Source organism: Salvelinus alpinus, chromosome 4, assembly GCF_045679555.1.
Source record: "Salvelinus alpinus chromosome 4, SLU_Salpinus.1, whole genome shotgun sequence".
Taxonomy (NCBI): Eukaryota; Metazoa; Chordata; class Actinopteri; order Salmoniformes; family Salmonidae; genus Salvelinus; species Salvelinus alpinus.
Window position 1 is genome coordinate 28314407 of NC_092089.1, and position 22045 is coordinate 28336451.

The following is a 22045-nucleotide window of genomic DNA, read 5'->3' on the forward strand; positions in this document are numbered from 1 at the left end:
CATTTTCTGATTTCTCATCTACTTTAAACAATTGTTCTACTATTTATCGGATGGCCTTCACCATGCAATGGACTGTGAACCACTACAACTCCCCTTTAAAGCTTCAAGGAAATGGAACTTTGTAGAGATAGGCCCATAGCTGCTATAGTGTTTCTGCCATCATCTCAATTCTGAGTTTCTCATCAGTGCCAAGCTACAGACCCCAAGCAGTATCTGGCAGACCAGGATGTAATGGGAACGTTGAAGTAACGGATGAATAAGAGATGAATCAAAAACCCCATCACCATCCTAATCAGACGAAGTACAACTAACTCACTATGGTTGGAGCGCTCCTCTTAACGTTTTTCCTATGCAAACCCTTCCACTCACACACCTGTCCTGAATGTATTCTGGATCAGATAACTCATTGCTAACTTACTGTACATGTCAGCCTGATTTCAACCAATGGGGCACAAGAGTTCTCTATTGATGTTAGACCATAACAAAATGCCAAATAGTGTTTTTTAGAGACACTGAAGTCATGCAGATGCGCGTGACTCTTGGCTGCAGTAAGAAAGCCATCGCCACCTGCGTCCATTCAACATAGCCTGGATTTACGATATTACTCTTAACAAAATAACTTTTTGGGGTCTCATACGCTTACCGTGGTGTTTTGATTCTAGCTGGAACAGTCGCTAAGATTATATTTGGTTGGTATCTTTGAAAAATTACTATTTTGGATACAGCAGTTGTTAGCTAGAATGCTAACGCTCATTGACATAGGCTGTAGCAAAAGCTAGCCAAATAGCCATTTTACTGGTTGAAGTTGAAGTGTTTTTTAAGTATAATGCAGTTGATTTGGGATAACACAAACATTATATTAAGCAGGACATTCATACGAGCCTTAAAATCCAATTATAATCCAAAAGTAGTGTGAAATGCACTCATAAGTAACATCTAAATATAGGCTTTTTTGCTGCCACCAATTTGCAGCAATGTTAACACAGAAAGGGGTCTATAAAATACTACTAGTCGATGACTCCTGATATGTGTACATTGGATAAACGCAAACTGTTGGTGCATTCATTGACGTCCACCAGTCTGAATACAAAACTGCTAGTCCATTGCATTTATCAGGAGTTGACTATCGCCTATTGAAGTCATAATGACTATGTTAAATGCACATTTTCTGGTTGCCATTATGGAGTAAATATTATGCCTGTTGCTGATTCCAGGTCCGTATAGTGTTCTCTGTGACATTTCTCATACAATGTCACTTTCACACAGCCATCATACGCCTCATGTGTCTGTTGTGCCAAATACCTGTCACTGTATGTAAAGCTGTGAGGACTGAGGGTAGAGTTTCATTCATTTATTGAACCAGTCAGTCGCCATTAGAATGTGTGTATTCATATGCAGTTTATTTCCGCATTCAGTCATCCTCAAGACTGAAGCTGCTTGCAGAAAAGAAAAAACGAAACAAATTGTGGAATTGGAATAAAATATAGGTTGTTGACAAGATCAGCAAACTGAAAATGTATGGACAGTTCCTGGTCAATATGCTGTATTCCAAACTAACCAGCCCCTAGGCACTACATCCAGACCTGAAAATATGAATCAGTGGATATGTGTAAATGTAAGGTGGTGGTAGTCACTCAACCTTGCCCCCAGATAGACCATTGGCTTATGGCTAATTACACCTACATGTCCAATCTACACAGTAGGTGCCTTGATGAGAAGGGTTAACTAGGGGTTGATTAATAAAAGGAAACAGCAGGTTCCCCAACCCCTGGGGTCTAACCAGGGTTTTCTACTACTGTCTTACAACATATATCCCACGGTCTTCTCCTGTTCACAACAGACAGACAAGCTGCTTTGTGCGTGGTAGAGTTGGACTCCTCTCTTGTACAACTCAAATGAGTTAATGTTTTGTATACTGTATTTTTTATTATGAACAAATAAAAATCTTGAAACGTAAAACGTAACACCTATTTATTTGTTTACATTGCTCGCCATCAGTGACTAAATCAAGGTATATAATTAGTGTACAGTACATAGAAAGTTAGACATTTCTGCCCACATCTATCACTGACAAAAACAGTTTAAATATTTGTCATTGACAGGCCCCTCTTGATCATTTTGAGTACAATGATCAAGAGTTACCTCAAAGATCCATTCATGAACATTATTAGTGGAGCGGAGATGGCAGTTCTATCAAACTGAGAATTCTAGAAGCGCAAAACATTCCATGGGGTGTTGACATCCCTTCCTGTGTCTTAAGATGAACATTTGTCTGCAGGGCTTCACATGTTGCAGCCAGGTGCTCTCATCTTTTCTTGGTGGGTTTGGGGTTGTACCTACACACACACACACACACACACACACACACACACACACACACACACACACACACACACACACACACACACACACACACACACACACACACACAGGTTAAGTCAGGGCAGTGGCCATCCAGACATCCCACCTAAACACTCAGGCTTTTAACATTCCTGCTAGATCAATCCTGGATGCATGTTGGACAAATATTAAAAACAGCCCAAATTAAGCCAGCGCTGTAAACCTCTGGCCTTGTTTGAAGAACTCAAACCAAACATTCTACCAATAAACTAAGTCTGGGAGACGGGTTCGGGCCAGACCCAAAAACATAAAACCGCGACTTGATTTCTTAGTAGCCGGCGCTGTCCTCTGGCCATGCATGACTGAGTGGACATCATGACTCAATGATCAAACAGCAGTCTCGCTCCAGGCAGGCACGCACACACCCTTTTCTGCTTAGCCAGGGAAAATGCAGCAGCCCTAGCGTGTGCATACATCACCAGCATAACCCAGACAACCAGGTGTGACGCAGGAATCACTGGGCGCTGATTGGTCAGTGACAAGCCCAAACCGTCCCAAACGAAGATCCACCCACTCACATCAGGAATGTTTCTCTCTGTTCTGTTGGTCTTGGTCTAAACGGTCCTTTTCAGATGACTATTTGACAGGCGATTCCAAAAATGGTGTTGATGTGTATTGTACGTATGCAGGGGACCAGCTAATTTCTCCTTGAGGGAGAATACAGCTCTATTGAATGTGAATCATAGTTTAGCTGGAATCAAAACCTGAGATCAGCCATGTTGGTTGGATTACAGTTACAACCAAGGCTATGTTGCTGGGCGGTCAATGTTGTCTTGTGTTTCTGAATTGGGGTTAAGGGAATGAATAGATGAATGAATGAGTGTGGAGTAGTGAAGAGCTCAGCAGACAACCTCTAGTCCCAGTCATCGTGTGGGCAGGCAGCTGTGTGTGCGTCAGCCTGTAGGGCGCTGTTGTCTTGTGTCTGGTAGTGACATCCTTGAACACGGAGCAATGCCCCATGGGAATGTGATGTTTGTGTAAGCTGGGTGCTCCAACCCTTCTGCTCCACTGCAGACGGAGTGGCTGACTTTTTCTACCTTGGGGGCTGGAGGGTTCAACATCACTCCACATTCATACATTCATTCCCAGCCTGGCTCCAAACCTCTTCCAACCAATAGCCCGGGCCACAGCTTGGTTTACATTGTACTGTAGACTGTGGTGTCCTCCACCTGAAATAATGTGACCTAAATTGGTTTGGGTTGATTGTTTTGGTGTTTGCAGCCTGACAAGCCTTGTCCTCGTACCTGAAGAGGTCATCTCCCAAAGTCTCCTCTTTCTTGTTCTGACGCTCATCCTGAAACACACAGACACAGGGCTTTGACTCACAGACCCACAAACCTCCATCTCCTCTCTACCCAGCCTCAGCCCCCTCCATCTCCTCTCTACCCAGCCTCAGCCCCCTCCATCTCCTCTCTACCCAGCCTCAGCCCCCTCCATCTCCTCTCTACCCAGCCTCAGCCCCCTCCATCTCCTCTCTACCCAGCCTCAGCCCCCTCCATCTCCTCTCTACCCAGCCTCAGCCCCCTCCATCTCCTCTCTACCCAGCCTCAGCCCCCTCCATCTCCTCTCTACCCAGCCTCAGCCCCCTCCATCTCCTCTCTACCCAGCCTCAGCTTCCTCCATCCCGTTACTACCATTTCATGGTAAATACCATGTACTTCTCTTCTAGGAGTGTTTGTGTGTCTCAGGGGTTGCTAAACAGACAGTAAGTATTGTAGTAAACAGCAGCTGAAGTAGGACTGTGTACCTCTGCTGCGTCTCTCAGCCACTCCTCCAGCTCAGAGTTCTTGCCTCGGTTGTGGGCCAACAGGTCTGACCCTCCGATGATGTTGGGCAAACCCTGGGCACCGGGAACTGGGACCTGAAACACACACACATTACTACACACACACAGAAACAGAGACACTAAGCTAACAGAGTCCCATGACCCTGTGTTGTGGTGAGGTGCATTCTGGGGTCTACCTTGCGGAAGCGTTTAAAGTCCTTCCTGTTGACATTGCCGTGCGTCTCCATGGGGCGTGGTTTAGGTCTTGCCGGTGTTGCCCCGGTGAGGGATTTGAACTCCACCACTATAAGTCTGCTGGGGAGATTCTCACCCCCTAAACCCTACATCACAACACACAGACCAGTTACTGACAGACCTAACTCTTCCCCACTGGCCCCTACTCCAGACCAGTTACTGACAGACCTAACTCTTCCCCACTGGCCCCTACTCCAGACCAGTTACTGACAGACCTAACTCTTCCCCACTGGCCCCTACTCCAGACCAGTTACTGACAGACCTAACTCTTCTCCACTGGCCCCTACTCCAGACCAGTTACTGACAGACCTAACTCTTCCCCACTGGCCCCTACTCCAGACCAGTTACTGACAGACCTAACTCTTCCCCACTGGCCCCTACTCCAGACCAGTTACTGACAGACCTAACTCTTCTCCACTGGCCCCTACTCCAGACCTAACTCTTCCCCACTGGCCCCTACTCCAGACAGATACAGACAGGACTTACTGAGGCTTCCTGTTTGACATCAGTCTCTGGCTCTTCCAGATGACCAGGGGTCACACCATTAACAGGTTTTGACTTGGGGGGGGCAGAAGATAGAGGATAGTTCATAATAATAGTCACCTCATAGAAACCAGGGCTGGGGAAGGCAGTCAATTCAGGAAGTAAACTGAAATTACAATTCAGTGATTTTAAAAATGGCAGATATTTTTTATGAAACTGAGAAGTAGAAGCTATCAATTATTTGATTTTAAATTAAAATCACTTCCCGAATTGAGTGGCTTCAATTGGAATTGATCCCAGCCTTGATAGAAACACATGATAACAAACACACAATGACAGCTCCTCTCACCTCAATGAAAGACACCTCTTCGTCTTTGACCTCAGCTACAGGCTCCGCTTGCTGTCGTCTGCTGGCTGACGATCGCTCTTCTGCATCCAAGCCTGACCTATGATTGGCTGCGATTGGTTCCACTGGATAAACCCGCTGTTTCTTATTGGCAGAGGTAAGTTCCACTGTCTCTAGGAGCTGTTTTCTATTGGTTGAGCTCTTGTCCATCAGTTGAGACCTCTGGCCTTGATTGGTTGAACTCTGTTCCGTCAGCTTCAACCGCTGGCCTTGACTGGCTGACATGGGCTCATCCGATTCATCCATGTCCTCAGACATGATGGACTCCAGTTCGTCCATCTCTATCTCTGAAGCCCCACCCCCTTTAGTCTCCTCCTCCATCTCCTTCCTCTTCCTGGATTGGAGCCCCTGCTGGGCAGGGTTGGAGAACCCCTCTGACAGAGCCTCAGTCTGACCTGGAAACAGATGTGCACCTGAGCTGTGTTGGCCCTGGGACCTGCCTGTGGGGGGGTGTGTGGAGTTGGAGGTCTCTGAGTGCTGTGGTACTGTCCTCTTCATCTTCTCCTTGTCTTCTTCCCTCCTGGAGAGCTTGGCCTCTGATTGGACAGTAGGGGACTCCTCGCCTTCCCGAGGTCTGAGAGAGAAAACATTGGTGTCTGTATATAATATCACCATTAACTCAAGATTGATAAGCCACTGTGTGGAATTGTATGGATATCTCCAGAGAGCTGCACTTGCCTTTTCTTGCCGACAGGCTGGAAGAAATTAGTGAGGGCAGACTGTTTCTGGGGGGAACCTTTCTGCGAGACCTGTTGTTTCTGGGAGGAGCGCTTCTGTGGGGACATCGTCTGCACTCCTCCGTTGGTCCGAGGGGCTGTGGCCAGGAATCTGGTGATAGCATCACCTTTCCCTCCACCTAATATCATGATAATGCAATGTCATTTAGCAGACCCGTGTTTTCAGTTTATATGGCCCACGCCAGAACTTTCCTACTGTAACTGACACCCACCCACTCTGCCTAAGTCATTAGAAACTATTCTACCTGGATGTTGTAGCTCTCCCTTTTTTCTGTCCGAGCCGCCACCACCAGCGCTGTCTGAGGCGCTGAATGATGACATCATAGTCTCTGCCACTGTGCAGGTCCCGGCCAGCTCTCGGCCTGAGGGTTTGGATCGGTTAAGATGAGAGGTGGCCCGGCTCTGGTCCCTCTCAGGGGTCTCTCCAACTGCGCTCACCCCAGCCACGTCCACCCTACTCGGGGATAAGACAACGCAGATCAGCCTGATGCACTCAAATATAACTGTGAGTTTGGAGCTCAGGTTGTGTGTGTGTGTCTTACCCACTGATGCCCTGTGACGGCTCTGTGTTTACAGCATAGGCTGTGATATTCTGAGACGCCGCTGGCATTACCGTCTCGTCCACTGGTGCATTCTGGGATAGCGTGGCGCCAGGGATGGTGGGTTTCATTCTCATGGATTCTGACCAGGGGAAAAACACATTAACAACGATACAAGTGTTGACTCCACTATATAAGTCCATATCAATATAAAATCAGGAACTCAAAATAAACTGAGACTTTGATTCACTGTATGAGAGCCCCACCCACCTGAGTCAGCCATCTGATTGGAGGGATTGCAGTACTTGTCACAGCTGACATAGATGGCAGCCAATCCGATCTCAGACTCTGTGATGAATCGAAGACCTTTCCTGGAGAGTGTGAGAGGTGGTAAATATAGACTCTGCTGACACAATCAGTTAGTCTCATTTCAGAGCTGCAGAGAAGAAGTGTAACACCATAACAGTGAATTGACATAGGAAAAGCCTCAAGTCTCAAAAGCTTTGGGAATGTCTCAATTGTTTGTGTAGTTCAACCCCCCCTCCCAAACCTCCCTTTTTTAGGTATGGAACACACTCAAACTGCACTCTGGTCTTTATGATACTGCAATGTGTGTACCTCTGTAGAATCTTCCCCACAGAGTCTGCCCACTTCTTAGTGGAGGGGGGCAGTAGTGCTTGGGAGTTTCCCGTTGCCATGCCGATCACACAGCTCAATGGTGATTCCAGGAGTGACACAGGAACAGACCCCTCCTCCAAGAGCTGGCTCCTCCCACCTCCACAACTCACTGCCAAACTCAGACGCTTTTGCTGGAGAGAAGTGAGTGAGAGATTTATTATTATTATTGTGATTATTATTCCAAATAGTAGCGGTACGGTAGTAGGGGTGACGGTAATGATAGTAGTTTAGTTGTGATGTAATGGTGATGATGACAGTTATAAGTTAGTTATAGTAGGTAGTCGGTAGAGATAGAGGTAGAAGTGCTACTAGTGGTAATGGTGGTAGTAGGGATATTAGAGGTAGAAGTGCTACTAGTGGTAATGGTAGCAGTAGAGATATTAGAGGTAGAAGTGCTACTAGTGGTAATGGTGGTAGTAGGGATATTAGAGGTAGAAGTGCTACTAGTGGTAATGGTAGCAGTAGAGATATTAGAGGTAGAAGTGCTACTAGTGATAATGGTAGCAGTAGAGATATTAGAGGTAGAAGTGCTACTAGTGATAATGGTAGCAGTAGAGATATTAAAGGTAGAAGTGCTACTAGTGATAATGGTAGTAGTAGGGATATTAGAGGTAGAAGTGCTACTAGTGATAATGGTAGTAGTAGGGATATTAGAGGTAGAAGTGCTACTAGTGGTAATGGTAGTAGTAGGGATATTAGAGGTAGAAGTGCTACTAGTGGTAATGGTAGTAGTAGGGATATTAGAGGTAGAAGTGCTACTAGTGATAATGGTAGTAGTAGGGATATTAGAGGTAGAAGTGCTACTAGTGATAATGGTAGTAGTAGGGATATTAGAGGTAGAAGTGCTATTAGTGATAATGGTAGTAGTAGGGATATTAGAGGTAGAAGTGCTACTAGTGATAATGGTACCAGTAGAGATATTAGAGGTAGAAGCGCTACTAGTGATAATGGTACCAGTAGATATAAAGGTAGAAGTGCAAGAGGCATCACTACAGTCCCTGGTTCGAATCCAGGCTGTATCACATCCGGCCTGACTGGGAGTCCCATAGGGAGGCGCACAATTGTCCCAGCATCGTCCGGGTTTGGCCGTCATTGTAAATAAGAATTTGCTCTTAACTGACTTGCCTAGTTAAATAAAGGTTAAATATTATTTTTATTTTTTTCATGTTTAAACTTTTATTGTCCCTAATATTTCATTATATTTTTTGATTTCTACTATTGACTTATGATTTTATTGATGTTATTTCTATTATTTATTTGTATTATTTACTACCATTTTATATTATTCTTCATTATTTTATTATAATATACACCAAGTATACCAAACATGATCAACACCTTCCTAATATTGAGTTGCACCCCCCTTTTGCCCTCAGAACAGCCTCAATTCGTCAGGGCATGGACTCTACAAGGTGTCGAAAGCGTTCGACAGGGATGCTGGCCCATGTGGACTCCAGTGCTTCCCACAGTTGTGTCAAGTTGGCTAGATGTCCTTTGGGTGGTGGACCATTCTTGATACACAGGAAACTGTTGAGCATGAAAAACCTAGCAGCGCTGCAGTTCTTGACACACTGAAACTGGTGCGCCTGGCACTGACTACCATACCCCATTCAAAGGCACTTATCTTTTGTCTTGCCCAAGCACACTCTGAATGACACACATACAAAATCCATGTCTCAATTATCTCAAGGCTTAAAAATCCTTCTTTAACCTGTCTCCTCCCCTTCATCTACACTGATTGAAGTGGATTTAACAGGTGACATCAATAAGGGATCATAGCTTTCACCTGGATTCACAGACAGAGACACAGAGAGAGACAGAGAGCGAGAGAGAGACACAGAGATAGAGAGAGAGACGCAAAGACAGAGGGAGAGAGAGAGAGAGAGAGTGGGAGAGAGACAAAGCGGGAGGGAGAGAGAGAGAGAGAGAGACAGAGCGGGAGGGGGAGGGAGAGAGAACGGAAGGGGGAGAGCGACAGAAAGAGCCAGAAAAAGGGAGAGAGAAAGAGAGACAGAAAAAGAGAGACAGACTGTATTGAGAGATAAAATAAACACATCACAGACTTTAACAACCATTTACCCGAATACATAACTGAGTGACCACAAATAACCAACCACCTAACATCATTACCTGGTCTCCAGCTGATGAGAAGAGGCAATAAACTGGACATAAAGACTAACGGAAGCCCTTAATTGATTTATTCAGACTCTCACATTGGGGAGCCATGTGGGGTGAACGCTGTTCTGTAACGTTGGATTGTATAACGGCTATGCATAGAGAGAGAGGCCGGCCAGTACCTGTTTGGAGTGAGAGAGGCAGGCCAGTACCTGTTTGGAGTGAGAGAGGCAGGCCAGTACCTGTTTAGAGTGAGAGAGGCAGGCCAGTACCTGTTTGGAGTGAGAGAGGCAGGCCAGTACCTGTTTGGAGTGAGAGAGGCAGGCCAGTACCTGTTTGGAGTGAGAGAGGCAGGCCAGTACCTGTTTGGAGTGAGAGAGGCAGGCCAGTACCTGTTTGGAGTGAGAGAGGCAGGCCAGTACCTGTTTGGAGTGAGAGAGGCAGGCCAGTACCTGTTTGGAGTGAGAGAGGCAGGCCAGTACCTGTTTGGAGTGAGAGAGGCGGGCCAGTACCTGTTTTGAGTGAGAGAGAGAGAGCGCGAGCGAGCGAGACAGGCCAGTACCTGTTTGAAGTGTGAGAGAGGATTGAGTTTGAGTTCATTATATTTCTTTTGTGAAAGTGTGATCAGTTGGTGCAGTTGTGTGTCCGATGGCAGTGTATTCCAGACATGGGAAGCTCTCACAGAGAAATCAGATTGACTATTGGTGCTTTTCCTTAAGGGAACTATACAGTCACCTCTCATGACAGACCTTGTGGATCTGCTGCCATATGTTTGGGTTTTCTGTGTAACAAAATACTGAGTGGAGGGGGAGCCAGGCCATTTAGGTTCTTGAATACAAGACATGCGTCGGTTTATTGCACAAGAATTTCCCAACTCAGGAGCTCATGCTTTCTGAGGATGTAACAGTGATGATGGCTATTGGGCTTCCTATCAAACACTTTGATATCCTGTTTGTAGACATACTGAATGGGTTTTAAATGTTGTACAGCAAGCTTGGGCCCAACTAGTCAAGCAGTATGTTAAGTGGGGGAGTATCATAGATTTGAAGTACAGTTTTGCTACCTCTGTAGTCAAACAATTTCGTATAAATCGGAAATAAGCTAGGTTGAATTTGAATGACCTTTTTCACCTGCTTTTTAAAAGAGAGGTTGGAATGATGCCACACTGACACACTGAGTTCTGCCTTCAAGGTATGATTTCATCCATCTCAAGGCATCGGGGAAAAAGTTGAACTTGGACAATTTTGTGATGAGAACCTCATGGTTAACAGTATCAAAAGCCTTCCTTAGGTCCAGAAACATAGCCCCAACAACGCTCCCTTTGTCCATCTTGGACTTCACATTTTCCAAAAGAAAGCAGTTGGCCGTTTCTGTGGAGTGTTTTGCTCTGAAGCAAAACTGCATGGAGTGTAATGTGAAGGGGCTGTTGTTGAGGTGGGCAATCAGTTATTCTGCTACACACTTTCAACAACCTTCGACACCACAGGTAGTATACTAATGGGCCTGTAGTTACTCACGTCAGCAGGGTCACTCGATTTAAAGATGGCTGTTATTATGGCCGACTTCCATACCCTTGGAAACACCCCCTGACCAATAGATGTGTTGGTGAACTTAGTATTGAGGCCAATGAGTGACTCTTTGTAGTTTAAGAAAGGTAGAGTCCAGCCCAAACACATCTTTGGCTTTAGAGTTCTTTAGTGAGCTAATTACCTTTTTCACCTCTGACTCAGAAACCTCCCTTATGATGAAGACAGGTTGAGCGTCATTCACTAACACTGAGCCCAAGAAACCAGTGGAGAGTTCTGTGTCAGTACCCTGACAGAGTCAATAAAGTAGGAATTGAAGGTTATTGCTATTTTGACTGCATCCTGTGTTAGATTGTTATTCACCATGATTCCCTGTTAACTTTTTTCGATTCTCCCAGATAAATTTAGAATTTCCCTTTGCTTCACCAGTTATGTTAATAAAAAGGTTTGCCTTGGCCTCTCTGATTTCTTTCATCACCTTATTTCTCAACATGGTAAACCTAAGTCTGTCATGTTCTAATTTGGACTTTAGGGCTGTTTTTAGAGCATAATCTCATTCTTTCATCAATTTCCAGATTTCTCCATTTAGCCATGGATGAGTGCTCTTTTGGCCAGGTTTGGATTTAATTTTCTTTAGGAAACCATTTATTGTAGTCTGGATTGTGGATAGAAAAACCTGACTATCAGCTTCCACGTCTGTATAGGACAAGAGATCATTCCAGTTAATTCCCTTAATTTCATTTTCAAAATAATTTAATTCTTAGTTGATCCGGCTTTCTAACAGTAGAGAGGTTAAACCTGTTCTTTGAAAGCTTTCTGGCTATGAGTGTCAGATTATGATCAGATAGCCCAGTAACCATATTGAATGATTTAGTCACTCTCTCTGGTTTATTACTGAACACCAAATCAATCTGTGTTTTATAGCAACAAGTCACCCTGGTTGGCCCTTTAACTAGCTGTGTAAGGTCAAAGGTATTAGTGATCCGTTTGAGGGTTTTCCTACAAGACTTGTCTTCATAATTAATGTTAAAATCTCCCATTAAGATGACCTCTTTCCCTTAAATCACATTCCCTAAGCATGTTATTAAACTGATAACAGTGGAAGGTGGTCGATACATTCCAATAAGGGTAAAATACATTTGGGAGACCGTGTAACATTCAGGCCAATACATTCTAGTTCATTATCACATGACCACTCAATTTGTTTACATCGGATTTGTTCTTTAATGTAAATCACCAGACCCCCTCTTCCTTCAATCCTGTCTCTCCTGAAAACATTGTAGCCAGTCACAATCAAAGCAGCATATGGAGAGTTTTTATGGAGACATGTCTCTGAAAGGCAGAGGGAGTCAATGTTGGAGTCTGTGAAAAGATGTTGAATTTGATCACTTTTTGGAATGACACTACGAATGTTCAAGTGCCCCTCTAGTAGTCCCTTGGGCTTAGCTCGTGGGTCCCAGATGACTCAAGAGTGATTGACACATTCAAAAAAGTAAAATTTTCATGTGTTTTCTGACGGCTGGGTTTAGGCTGTTTTGTTTCGTTTTGAATTGGGGCAGTTCGGTAGTGCAATTAACTATCCCTCCCGCCTGCACTGATGCGGGGAACTGATTAAAACAGCTTGCGTACCAGAAGCAGAGTCCGGGATAACATATTGCGACTTGGATATGTTTGAAGAGTCAAATTCCATCTTGGAGCCGGGTGAGACTAGAGAAACCATGGGACCATAGCACTCACCCACTTCCACAGCGGCGACGATCAGTGGACGAGGCCATCCACTGCTTTCCACTCCGGTGAGTATTGCTGGCTCGGTGATGTTAGGCCCAGGATTGAGTTGCACATCCCCGAAGAGCAGGAGGGTAGTGAACAAGTAGTTTAACAGTTTCCGATAAATGTTGGACTTGTGTTTGTTACGCCTAAGCGGTTCAGGGGAATAGAGAGCGAGGTAGACTTGGCTATTATTCAGAACATTATGGTATGCTGTGTGCTGTCCGCTCCCGTGGAACGGTGAACCAATGTGTTTGGTGTTGATATTCTCAAGCAGTCATCCCAGCAAGGACGCAATGAGATTATCAGTAGAGAAGCTACATAACTGACAATCATGGCAATATACTGGAGATAAAACACATAATTGCGCTTTAAATCTTTGCATGAGTTACTTAGCTGGGGTCGGCGTACACCTGATGGTTTAGATAAAATAACAGCATCTGTAGGAGAAGCAGCACCTGCTTCTCCCATCTGCCATTGTTTGTTTGGGGCCAAAACAACAGGCCAGTAGCTGTTTTTTTACAGGCTCCTAACCAACTGTGCTATTTTTTATTTCTTTTTTGCATTGTTTGTAACTCATTTTGCACATAATGTTGCTGCTACCATCTCTTATGACCGAAAAGAGCTTCTGGACATCAGAACAGCGATTACTCACCTCAACCTGGATTAAGATTTTTTCTTTAATGAGTCTGACGCTAAGAATACTCGCCTCCCTGCGGACCTGGCATCCTTTCACTCCCTCCTCTCTACATTTTCCTCTTCTGTCTCTGCTGCTAAAGCCACTTTCTACCACTCTAAATTCCAAGCATCTGCCTCTAACCCTAGGAAGCTCTTTGCCACCTTCTCCTCCCTCCTGAATCCTCCTCCCCCTCCCCCCCCCTCCTCCCTCTCTGCAGATGACTTCGTCAACCATTTTGAAAAGAAGGTCGACGACATCCGATCCTCGTTTGCTAAGTCAAACGACACCGCTGGTTCTGCTCACACTGCCCTACCCTGTGCTCTGACCTCTTTCTCCCCTCTCTCTCCAGATGAAATCTCGCGTCTTGTGACGGCCGGCCGCCCAACAACCTGCCCGCTTGACCCTATCCCCTCCTCTCTTCTCCAGACCATTTCCGGAGACCTTCTCCCTTACCTCACCTCGCTCATCAACTCATCCCTGACCGCTGGCTACGTCCCTTCCGTCTTCAAGAGAGCGAGAGTTGCACCCCTTCTGAAAAAACCTACACTCGATCCCTCCGATGTCAACAACTACAGACCAGTATCCCTTCTTTCTTTTCTCTCCAAAACTCTTGAACGTGCCGTCCTTGGCCAGCTCTCCTGCTATCTCTCTCAGAATGACCTTCTTGATCCAAATCAGTCAGGTTTCAAGACTAGTCATTCAACTGAGACTGCTCTTCTCTGTATCACGGAGGCGCTCCGCACTGCTAAAGCTAACTCTCTCTCCTCTGCTCTCATCCTTCTAGACCTATCGGCTGCCTTCGATACTGTGAACCATCAGATCCTCCTCTCCACCCTCTCCGAGTTGGGCATCTCCGGCGCGGCCCACGCTTGGATTGCGTCCTACCTGACAGGTCGCTCCTACCAGGTGGCGTGGCGAGAATCTGTCTCCTCACCACGTGCTCTCACCACTGGTGTCCCCCAGGGCTCTGTTCTAGGCCCTCTCCTATTCTCGCTATACACCAAGTCACTTGGCTCTGTCATAACCTCACATGGTCTCTCCTATCATTGCTATGCAGACGACACACAACTAATCTTCTCCTTTCCCCCTTCTGATGACCAGGTGGCGAATCGCATCTCTGCATGTCTGGCAGACATATCAGTGTGGATGACGGATCACCACCTCAAGCTGAACCTCGGCAAGACGGAGCTGCTTTTCCTCCCGGGGAAGGACTGCCCGTTCCATGATCTCGCCATCACGGTTGACAACTCCATTGTGTCCTCCTCCCAGAGCGCTAAGAACCTTGGCGTGATCCTGGACAACACCCTGTCGTTCTCAACTAACATCAAGGCGGTGGCCCGTTCCTGTAGGTTCATGCTCTACAACATCCGCAGAGTACGACCCTGCCTCACACAGGAAGCGGCGCAGGTCCTAATCCAGGCACTTGTCATCTCCCGTCTGGATTACTGCAACTCGCTGTTGGCTGGGCTCCCTGCCTGTGCCATTAAACCCCTACAACTCATCCAGAACGCCGCAGCCCGTCTGGTGTTCAACCTTCCCAAGTTCTCTCACGTCACCCCGCTCCTCCGCTCTCTCCACTGGCTTCCAGTTGAAGCTCGCATCCGCTACAAGACCATGGTGCTTGCCTACGGAGCTGTGAGGGGAACGGCACCTCAGTACCTCCAGGCTCTGATCAGGCCCTACACCCAAACAAGGGCACTGCGTTCATCCACCTCTGGCCTGCTCGCCTCCCTACCACTGAGGAAGTACAGTTCCCGCTCAGCCCAGTCAAAACTGTTCGCTGCTCTGGCCCCCCAATGGTGGAACAAACTCCCTCACGACGCCAGGACAGCGGAGTCAATCACCACCTTCCGGAGACACCTGAAACCCCACCTCTTTAAGGAATACCTAGGATAGGATAAAGTAATCCTTCTCACCCCCCCCTTAAAAGATTTAGATGCACTATTGTAAAGTGGCTGTTCCACTGGATGTCATAAGGTGAATGCACCAATTTGTAAGTCGCTCTGGATAAGAGCGTCTGCTAAATGACTTAAATGTAAATGTAATATACTGCTTTGTCAAGACAAGGCCCAAATCCCTGTCATCAGCGTGAAGAAAAGACGGAGGAAAAGGGAGGGCTGCGGGGTGCCTTGTAAGAATTTGTCGACGAGGAGGTAAACCACCACTACCCTCCGTATTATTGGCCAACGTGAAATCATTGGAAAACAAACTGGACAATCTACGATTAGGACTATCCTACCAACGGGACATAAAAACTGTAATATCCTATGTTTCAACGAGACATGGCTGAACAACGACACAGATAATATAGAGCTGGCTGGCTTCTCAGTGCATTGGCAGGACAGAGCAGCTATGTCTGGTAAGACAAGGGGCGGGGGTGTGTGTATATTGGTCAATAACTGCTGGTGCGCAATGTCTAATATTAAAGAAGCCTCAAGGTATTTCTCACCTGAGGTAGAGTACCTCATGATAAGCTGTAGACCACACTATCTACCAAGAGAGTTCTCATCTATATTATTCGTAGCCGTCTATTTACCACCCCAAACCGATGCTGGCACTAAGACCGCACTCAACGAGCTGTATAAGGCCATAAGCAAACAAGAAAATGCTCATTCAGAAGCGGCGTTCCTAGTGGCCGGGGACTTTAATGTAGGCAAACTTAAATCTGTTTTACCTAATTTCTACCAGCATGTCACATGTGCAACCAGAGGGGGAGAAAAACTCTAGACCACCTTTACTCCACACACAGAGATGCATACAAAGCTCTCCCTCGCCCTCCATTTGGCAAATCTAACAATAATTCTATCCTCCTGATTCCTGCTTACAAGCAAAAACTAAAGCAGGAAGTACGAGTGACTCGCTCAATACGGAAGTGGTCAGATGACGCGGATGCTACGTTACAGGACTGTTTTACAAGCACAGACTGGAATATGTTCCGGGATTCATTCAATGGCATTGAGGAGTATACCACCTCAGTCATCGGCTTCATCAATAAGTACATTGACGCCATCGTCCCCACAGTGACCGTACGTACATTTTGCAACCAGAAGCCATGATTACAGGCAACATCCGCACCGAGCTAAATGCTAGAGCTTCCACGTTCAAGGAGTGGGACACTAATAAGAAATCCCGCTATGCCTTCAGACGAACCATCAAACAGGCAAAGGGTCAATACAGGACAAAGATTGAATTCGACTACACCGGCTCACATGCTCGTCAGATGTGGCAGTGCTTGAAAAATATGACATGCTAGAAAGGGAAACCCAGACGCGAGCTGCCAAGTGACGTGAGCCTAACAGACGAGCTAAATGCCTTTTATGCTTGCTTCGAGGCCAGCAACACTGAAGCATGCATGAGACCACCAGCTGTTCCGGACGACTGTGTGATCACGCTCTCCGTAGCCGATGTGAGCAAGACCTTTAAACAGGTCAACATTCAAAGCCGCGGGGCCAGACGGATTACCAGGACTTGTACTCAAAGCATGCGTGGACCAACTGGCAAGTGACTTCACTGACATTTTCAAACTCTCACTGACCGAGTCTGTAATACCTACATGTTTCAAGCGGAACACCATAGTACCTGTGCCCAAGAAAGTGAAGGTAACCTGCCTAAATGATTACCGCCCCATAGCACTCACGTTGGTAGCCATGAAGTGCTTTGAAAGGCTGGTCATGGCTCACAACAACATCATGCCAGAAACCCTAGACCTACTCCAATTCGCATACCACCATAACAGATCCACAGACGACGTAATCTCAATCGCACTCCAAACTGCTCTTTCACACCTGGACAAAAGGAACACCTATGTGAGAATGCTGTTCATTGACTAAAGCTCAGCATTCAACACCATAGTGCCCACAAAGCTCATCACTAAGTTAAGGACCCTGGGACTAAACACCACCTTCTGCAACCGGATCCTGGACTTCCTGACAGGCCACCCCCAGGTTGTAAGGGTAGGCAACAACACATCTGCTATGCAGGCAACAACACTCTCTGCTACCGCACGGCATGCGGTACCGGAGCGCCAAGTATAGGACAAAAAGGCTCCTTAACAGCTTCTACCCCCCCAAGCCATAAGACGTCTGAACAATTCATCAAATGGCCACCTGAACTATTTACATTGACCCCCACCCCTTTGATTTTACACTGCTGCTACTCGCTGTTTATTATCTATGCATAGTCACTTTACAAATTTCCTCGACAAACCTGTATCCCCGCACGTTGATTCGGTAACTCTTTATTATGTAATTTTCTTTGGCTACTTTCCCCCCCCCATAATTTTCTCTCTCACATTAGTTTATTGAGTAAATATTTTCTTAACTCTATTTCTTGAACTGCAATGTTGGTAAAGGGCTTGTAAGTAAGCATTTCACGGTAAGGTCTACTACACCTGTTGTATTCAGCGCATGTGAAATGAAATGTTTTGAACGCTTTGAAATGTTGATTTGTTTGCAGTGTGAGCGAGAGAGGCAGGCCAGTACCTGTTTGCAGTGTGAGCGAGAGAGGCAGGCCAGTACCTGTTTGCAGTGTGAGCGAGAGAGGCAGGCCAGTACCTGTTTGCAGTGTGAGCGAGAGAGGCAGGCCAGTACCTGTTTGCAGTGTGAGCGAGAGAGGCAGGCCAGTACCTGTTTGCAGTGTGAGCGAGAGAGGCAGGCCAGTACCTGTTTGCAGTGTGAGCGAGAGAGGCAGGCCAGTACCTGTTTGCAGTGTGAGCGAGAGAGGCAGGCCAGTACCTGTTTGCAGTGTGAGCGAGAGAGGCAGGCCAGTACCTGTTTGCAGTGTGAGCGAGAGGCAGGCCAGTACCTGTTTGCAGTGTGAGCGAGAGAGGCAGGCCAGTACCTGTTTGCAGTGTGAGCGAGAGAGGCAGGCCAGTACCTGTTTGCAGTGTGAGCGAGAGAGGCAGGCCAGTACCTGTTTGCAGTGTGAGCGAGAGGCAGGCCAGTACCTGTTTGCAGTGTGAGCGAGAGGCAGGCCAGTACCTGTTTGCAGTGTGAGCGAGAGAGGCAGGCCAGTACCTGTTTGCAGTGTGAGCGAGAGAGGCAGGCCAGTACCTGTTTGCAGTGTGAGCGAGAGAGGCAGGCCAGTACCTGTTTGCAGTGTGAGCGAGAGAGGCAGGCCAGTACCTGTTTGCAGTGTGAGCGAGAGAGGCAGGCCAGTACCTGTTTGCAGTGTGAGCGAGAGAGGCAGGCCAGTACCTGTTTGCAGTGTGAGCGAGAGAGGCAGGCCAGTACCTGTTTGGCATGTGTGAGCGAGAGAGGCAGGCCAGTACCTGTTTGCAGTGTGAGCGAGAGAGGCAGGCCAGTACCTGTTTGGTGTGTGAGCGAGAGAGCAGACCAGTACCTGTTTGCAGTGTGAGCGAGAGAGGCAGGCCAGTACCTGTTTGGTGTGTGAGCGAGAGAGGCAGGCCAGTACCTGTTTGGTGTGTGAGCGAGAGAGGCAGGCCAGTACCTGTTTGGCATTGAGGAAGAGGAAGGTCTTGCCAGTGAAAAGTTCTTTACGTGCTGGCCTCTCGGTCAGGTCCACCTCATCCTTATTCAGACTGGGCTCGTCTATCTCTGGGAAGAAACTATTAACACCCACAAACAGTCCTTCAATAACGTTGAAGGGATGGTGAGCGATTTGGGCAATTTAAAAAAAACAATTTCATCAATTTCAGAATAAGGCTGTAACATAACAAAATGTGGAAATGCACTGTAGGTATATAAAATGAGGCCTGGATGAAGTGGCAGCTATTATTGTGTGGTTTGTGGAGGTGAGCAGCAGCCTTGTGTGTGGTGTCTCTTAGTACCTCTCAGCTTTTGGAGGTGGTTGTTTCTGTTGCAGGGCTTTGGTGAGCTCAGTGAAAAACTCCTGCTTGACTATGGGCCGACAGCACAGCAAAGCACAGATAGTCTGCATGGGGAGAGAGCACATTCTGTATGTACAGATTAACACACACACACACACACACACACAGTTTGTGGTCATGTGCTGACCTTGATGGTGACTTTAACAGTGGGCATGACCAGGTGAGTGCAGTCCTGTTTCCAGGTGTTGGTCAGCCGGCCACCCAGAAGCTGCAGGGTCTGAGACAGTGAGACCTTCCCTTCATTATCAACACAGGACGAGCACACCACCGCAGTTACCTGCTGCACACTGGAGAGAGAGAGACATTTCAAAATATAGATTTCTAATTTGTTTCCATCAAAAGTATTATCATTGCGTAAATGTGGATGCACACCTGAATTTGCTGTGAAAGACCCCAAATGTCACTCTGTCCCCTGCCGTCAGGCTGCGAGGGGTTTCTCCTGACAGACGCTCCTCGTTAACAAACGTGCCATACTTAGAACTGTCCTTCAGGGTCAGGGCCTGGCACACAACACAACAACAGTCTGTTGGTTACATCTACTTTATGAAAAACTCTCTTAACCAAACAATACAAGACGTGGATTTTGATATCCCTAAAAACAAGTGTCTCCTTATGTAACACATGCACAACATTAGGCAAAAAACCCAGCTCTGTCTACAAGACAAGATTCATGCTGGCTAGTTAGGATGGTGAACAGTGCGAGAACACCTTCTACTGCAAGGGAGACATGACAGCATTTTATGGACTAGGGACAGAATGTAGGCCTGCTCACATTCAGCCTATATATTTTTCAGTTAAGTATTTAGGAGTTGTAGGGTAGTGCTCTGGTTAAGCGGGTGTGTAGGGTTTGTGTGTGTGAGTAAAAATACAGTTATTACTAATAAAGAATATACCCGTCTCTCTCACCTGATCTGTAGCAGTGAGGTGAGCATGAGCCCGGCTGATGGACTGGTCATTGGGCAGGATGACCTCACAGTTCTTACGCCCCACCACATACTCCTTATCTGGCAGGAGGTAGTGGGTGACACCTGGGACATGATATGTCATAAGATTGAATAATGAGAAAAGTAATGTTCTTATTCAAAACAACTGGAGGATGATTAAGGGCTTAATCATCATATGTTATGCGTTAGATAGAAGATTACCAACTGCAACAGTGTAGGACTGCACGTTAGCTTGCTAGCCAGGTGTAACTTGGATGAATTGTGTCATAGGAATAATACTAGCTAGCTAGTTAGATGGCTAGCTATCCAAACAATTTGTAATCGTTACTGTAACAGGTTTGATTCTCATCTTCTAAGCGCGTATTCTGATACTCCAAAATACACTGAGAAACATAGCTAGCTAACATCTAGAACGAGCAGTCAAATGTAGCTAGCTGCTAATGTTGTCAGCTGGTGGGTTGGTCATCCGCTATGGCTAAGATAGCTAACGTTACTGTAGCTAACTAGAGCTGGGCAAAACAGAAGTTACCTCCGGATTCTAAAGGGTTTAGTGTCCACATGTTATAATACACTACGAGCTATAGAACGAACCACCGAACATGTGCTCTTCTCTGTCAATAACTAGCTAGCTAGGTATACATCTACAAATAGTAAAATATCTAATGCGAGTCCGAGTTGCGTACAGTCAGCGCGAAAGTCCACATCAACTTCCTTTCAAAATAAGAGTCCCAACTGTGGGCATTGACATGATGCCGAACTGAATCCAGTATAATTTTGTAATATGTAGTCCCCCATACAGTGATACCTGCCAATGGTTCGTGAGAATATGTGCACAAAATAGAAAGGCCAATGTCTGACTGTGCTTCAAATGTGCTTTATGTAGTGACAATATCAGTGAGGTGTATTCATGGATGCCAAGGGAAGCCAGGCTTCCCCCAAAAATGTAAAGAAAAAAACACAATTATTTATCTTTCTATCACACCGGAGAATGCATCCGAGCGAGTGCATCCGCCCCCCTGTCTCTGTATGTGTAGGCCATCTAACTAATGTTGTCTGATCGAAAAATAGTATGACATCATTGTCACCTGTATGGCCTCCCTTGATTAAAAAAAAGTATACAATAATAGCCAATGTTGAGCTAACTGAGCGAGCTCAACAGTGAATGGTGTCAAGGGAAGCCAGTTTGGATTTGGCTTCACTCTAATCACATCACATGGAGAGCAATACCTAATTGGTCTTGTCTACACTTGACACGTACATGTGACTTTTGCTATCAGACTACGAAGCTCGTATTGTGCGGATTTCCCATCAGTCTTGATGAAATCAGGCTACTGAAAGCACGTACAGTGGGGGACTTCAGCACTCAGCACTCCTCCCACAAGTCTCAAGAAAACTTGTGTTTTGGGACAGAGGCACCTTTTCATTATAACGTTGGAGGAAATGCATTCCTAGTGTACGGGGAACGTGTTTGCTGGCCTCAAATGCTAGCCAGCTAGTTAATATGAAGAAAAACTATTTTTAGGGGGCTAGAGTTATGCTAACTCGTTTGCAATCCCTTTAGCGTTGCTTGCTATCTTGCTGGCTAGCTACAGAGGTTAGCTGGCTACTTAGCTACACTAGTTAGCTACTGCCATCAGTTGTTGTTGTGTTAGGGTGCGTTCGTAAATTCACTCTGGCTATCTACTCCGATTTCAGTGCACTCTCATCTGAGTGTGCCAGAGCGCAGAATAATTGATGAATTTACCAATCCACAACACCTGTTGAATATGACCGGTGTCAGTAAACGTAGGCAATTTTTTTAAACTCAATTGTTGCCAGCAACACAGTTAGTCACCAACGCTCTAGACAACATTAAAAAACAACCTAACCACTTCTACTAGGGTGAGCAAAATGGTCAGAGTGA

General features: G+C 46.2%; 1 protein-coding gene across 2 annotated transcripts; it reads right to left on the bottom strand.

Moving 5' to 3' along the window:
* Window positions 1–1954: 1954 nt before the first annotated feature.
* On the bottom strand, window positions 1955–20861 carry LOC139573211 (nibrin-like). Of its 2 annotated transcripts, XM_071396417.1 has the most exons (17): window positions 20672–20861; window positions 20105–20226; window positions 19571–19698; window positions 19326–19485; window positions 19139–19242; window positions 18799–18916; window positions 7204–7394; window positions 6856–6956; window positions 6589–6727; window positions 6292–6500; window positions 5988–6165; window positions 5253–5883; window positions 4907–4978; window positions 4363–4506; window positions 4148–4261; window positions 3645–3694; window positions 1955–2336 (listed from the first exon to the last, which is right to left on the bottom strand). In XM_071396417.1, exons 1-17 carry the CDS (start codon window positions 20700–20702, stop codon window positions 2306–2308), a joined length of 2523 nt encoding a protein of 840 aa, XP_071252518.1. In that variant the 5' UTR covers window positions 20703–20861; the 3' UTR covers window positions 1955–2305. The 2 variants fall into 2 exon arrangements, with proteins under 2 accessions (XP_071252518.1, XP_071252519.1); XM_071396418.1 differs by lacking the exon at window positions 4907–4978.
* Window positions 20862–22045: the final 1184 nt, after the last annotated feature.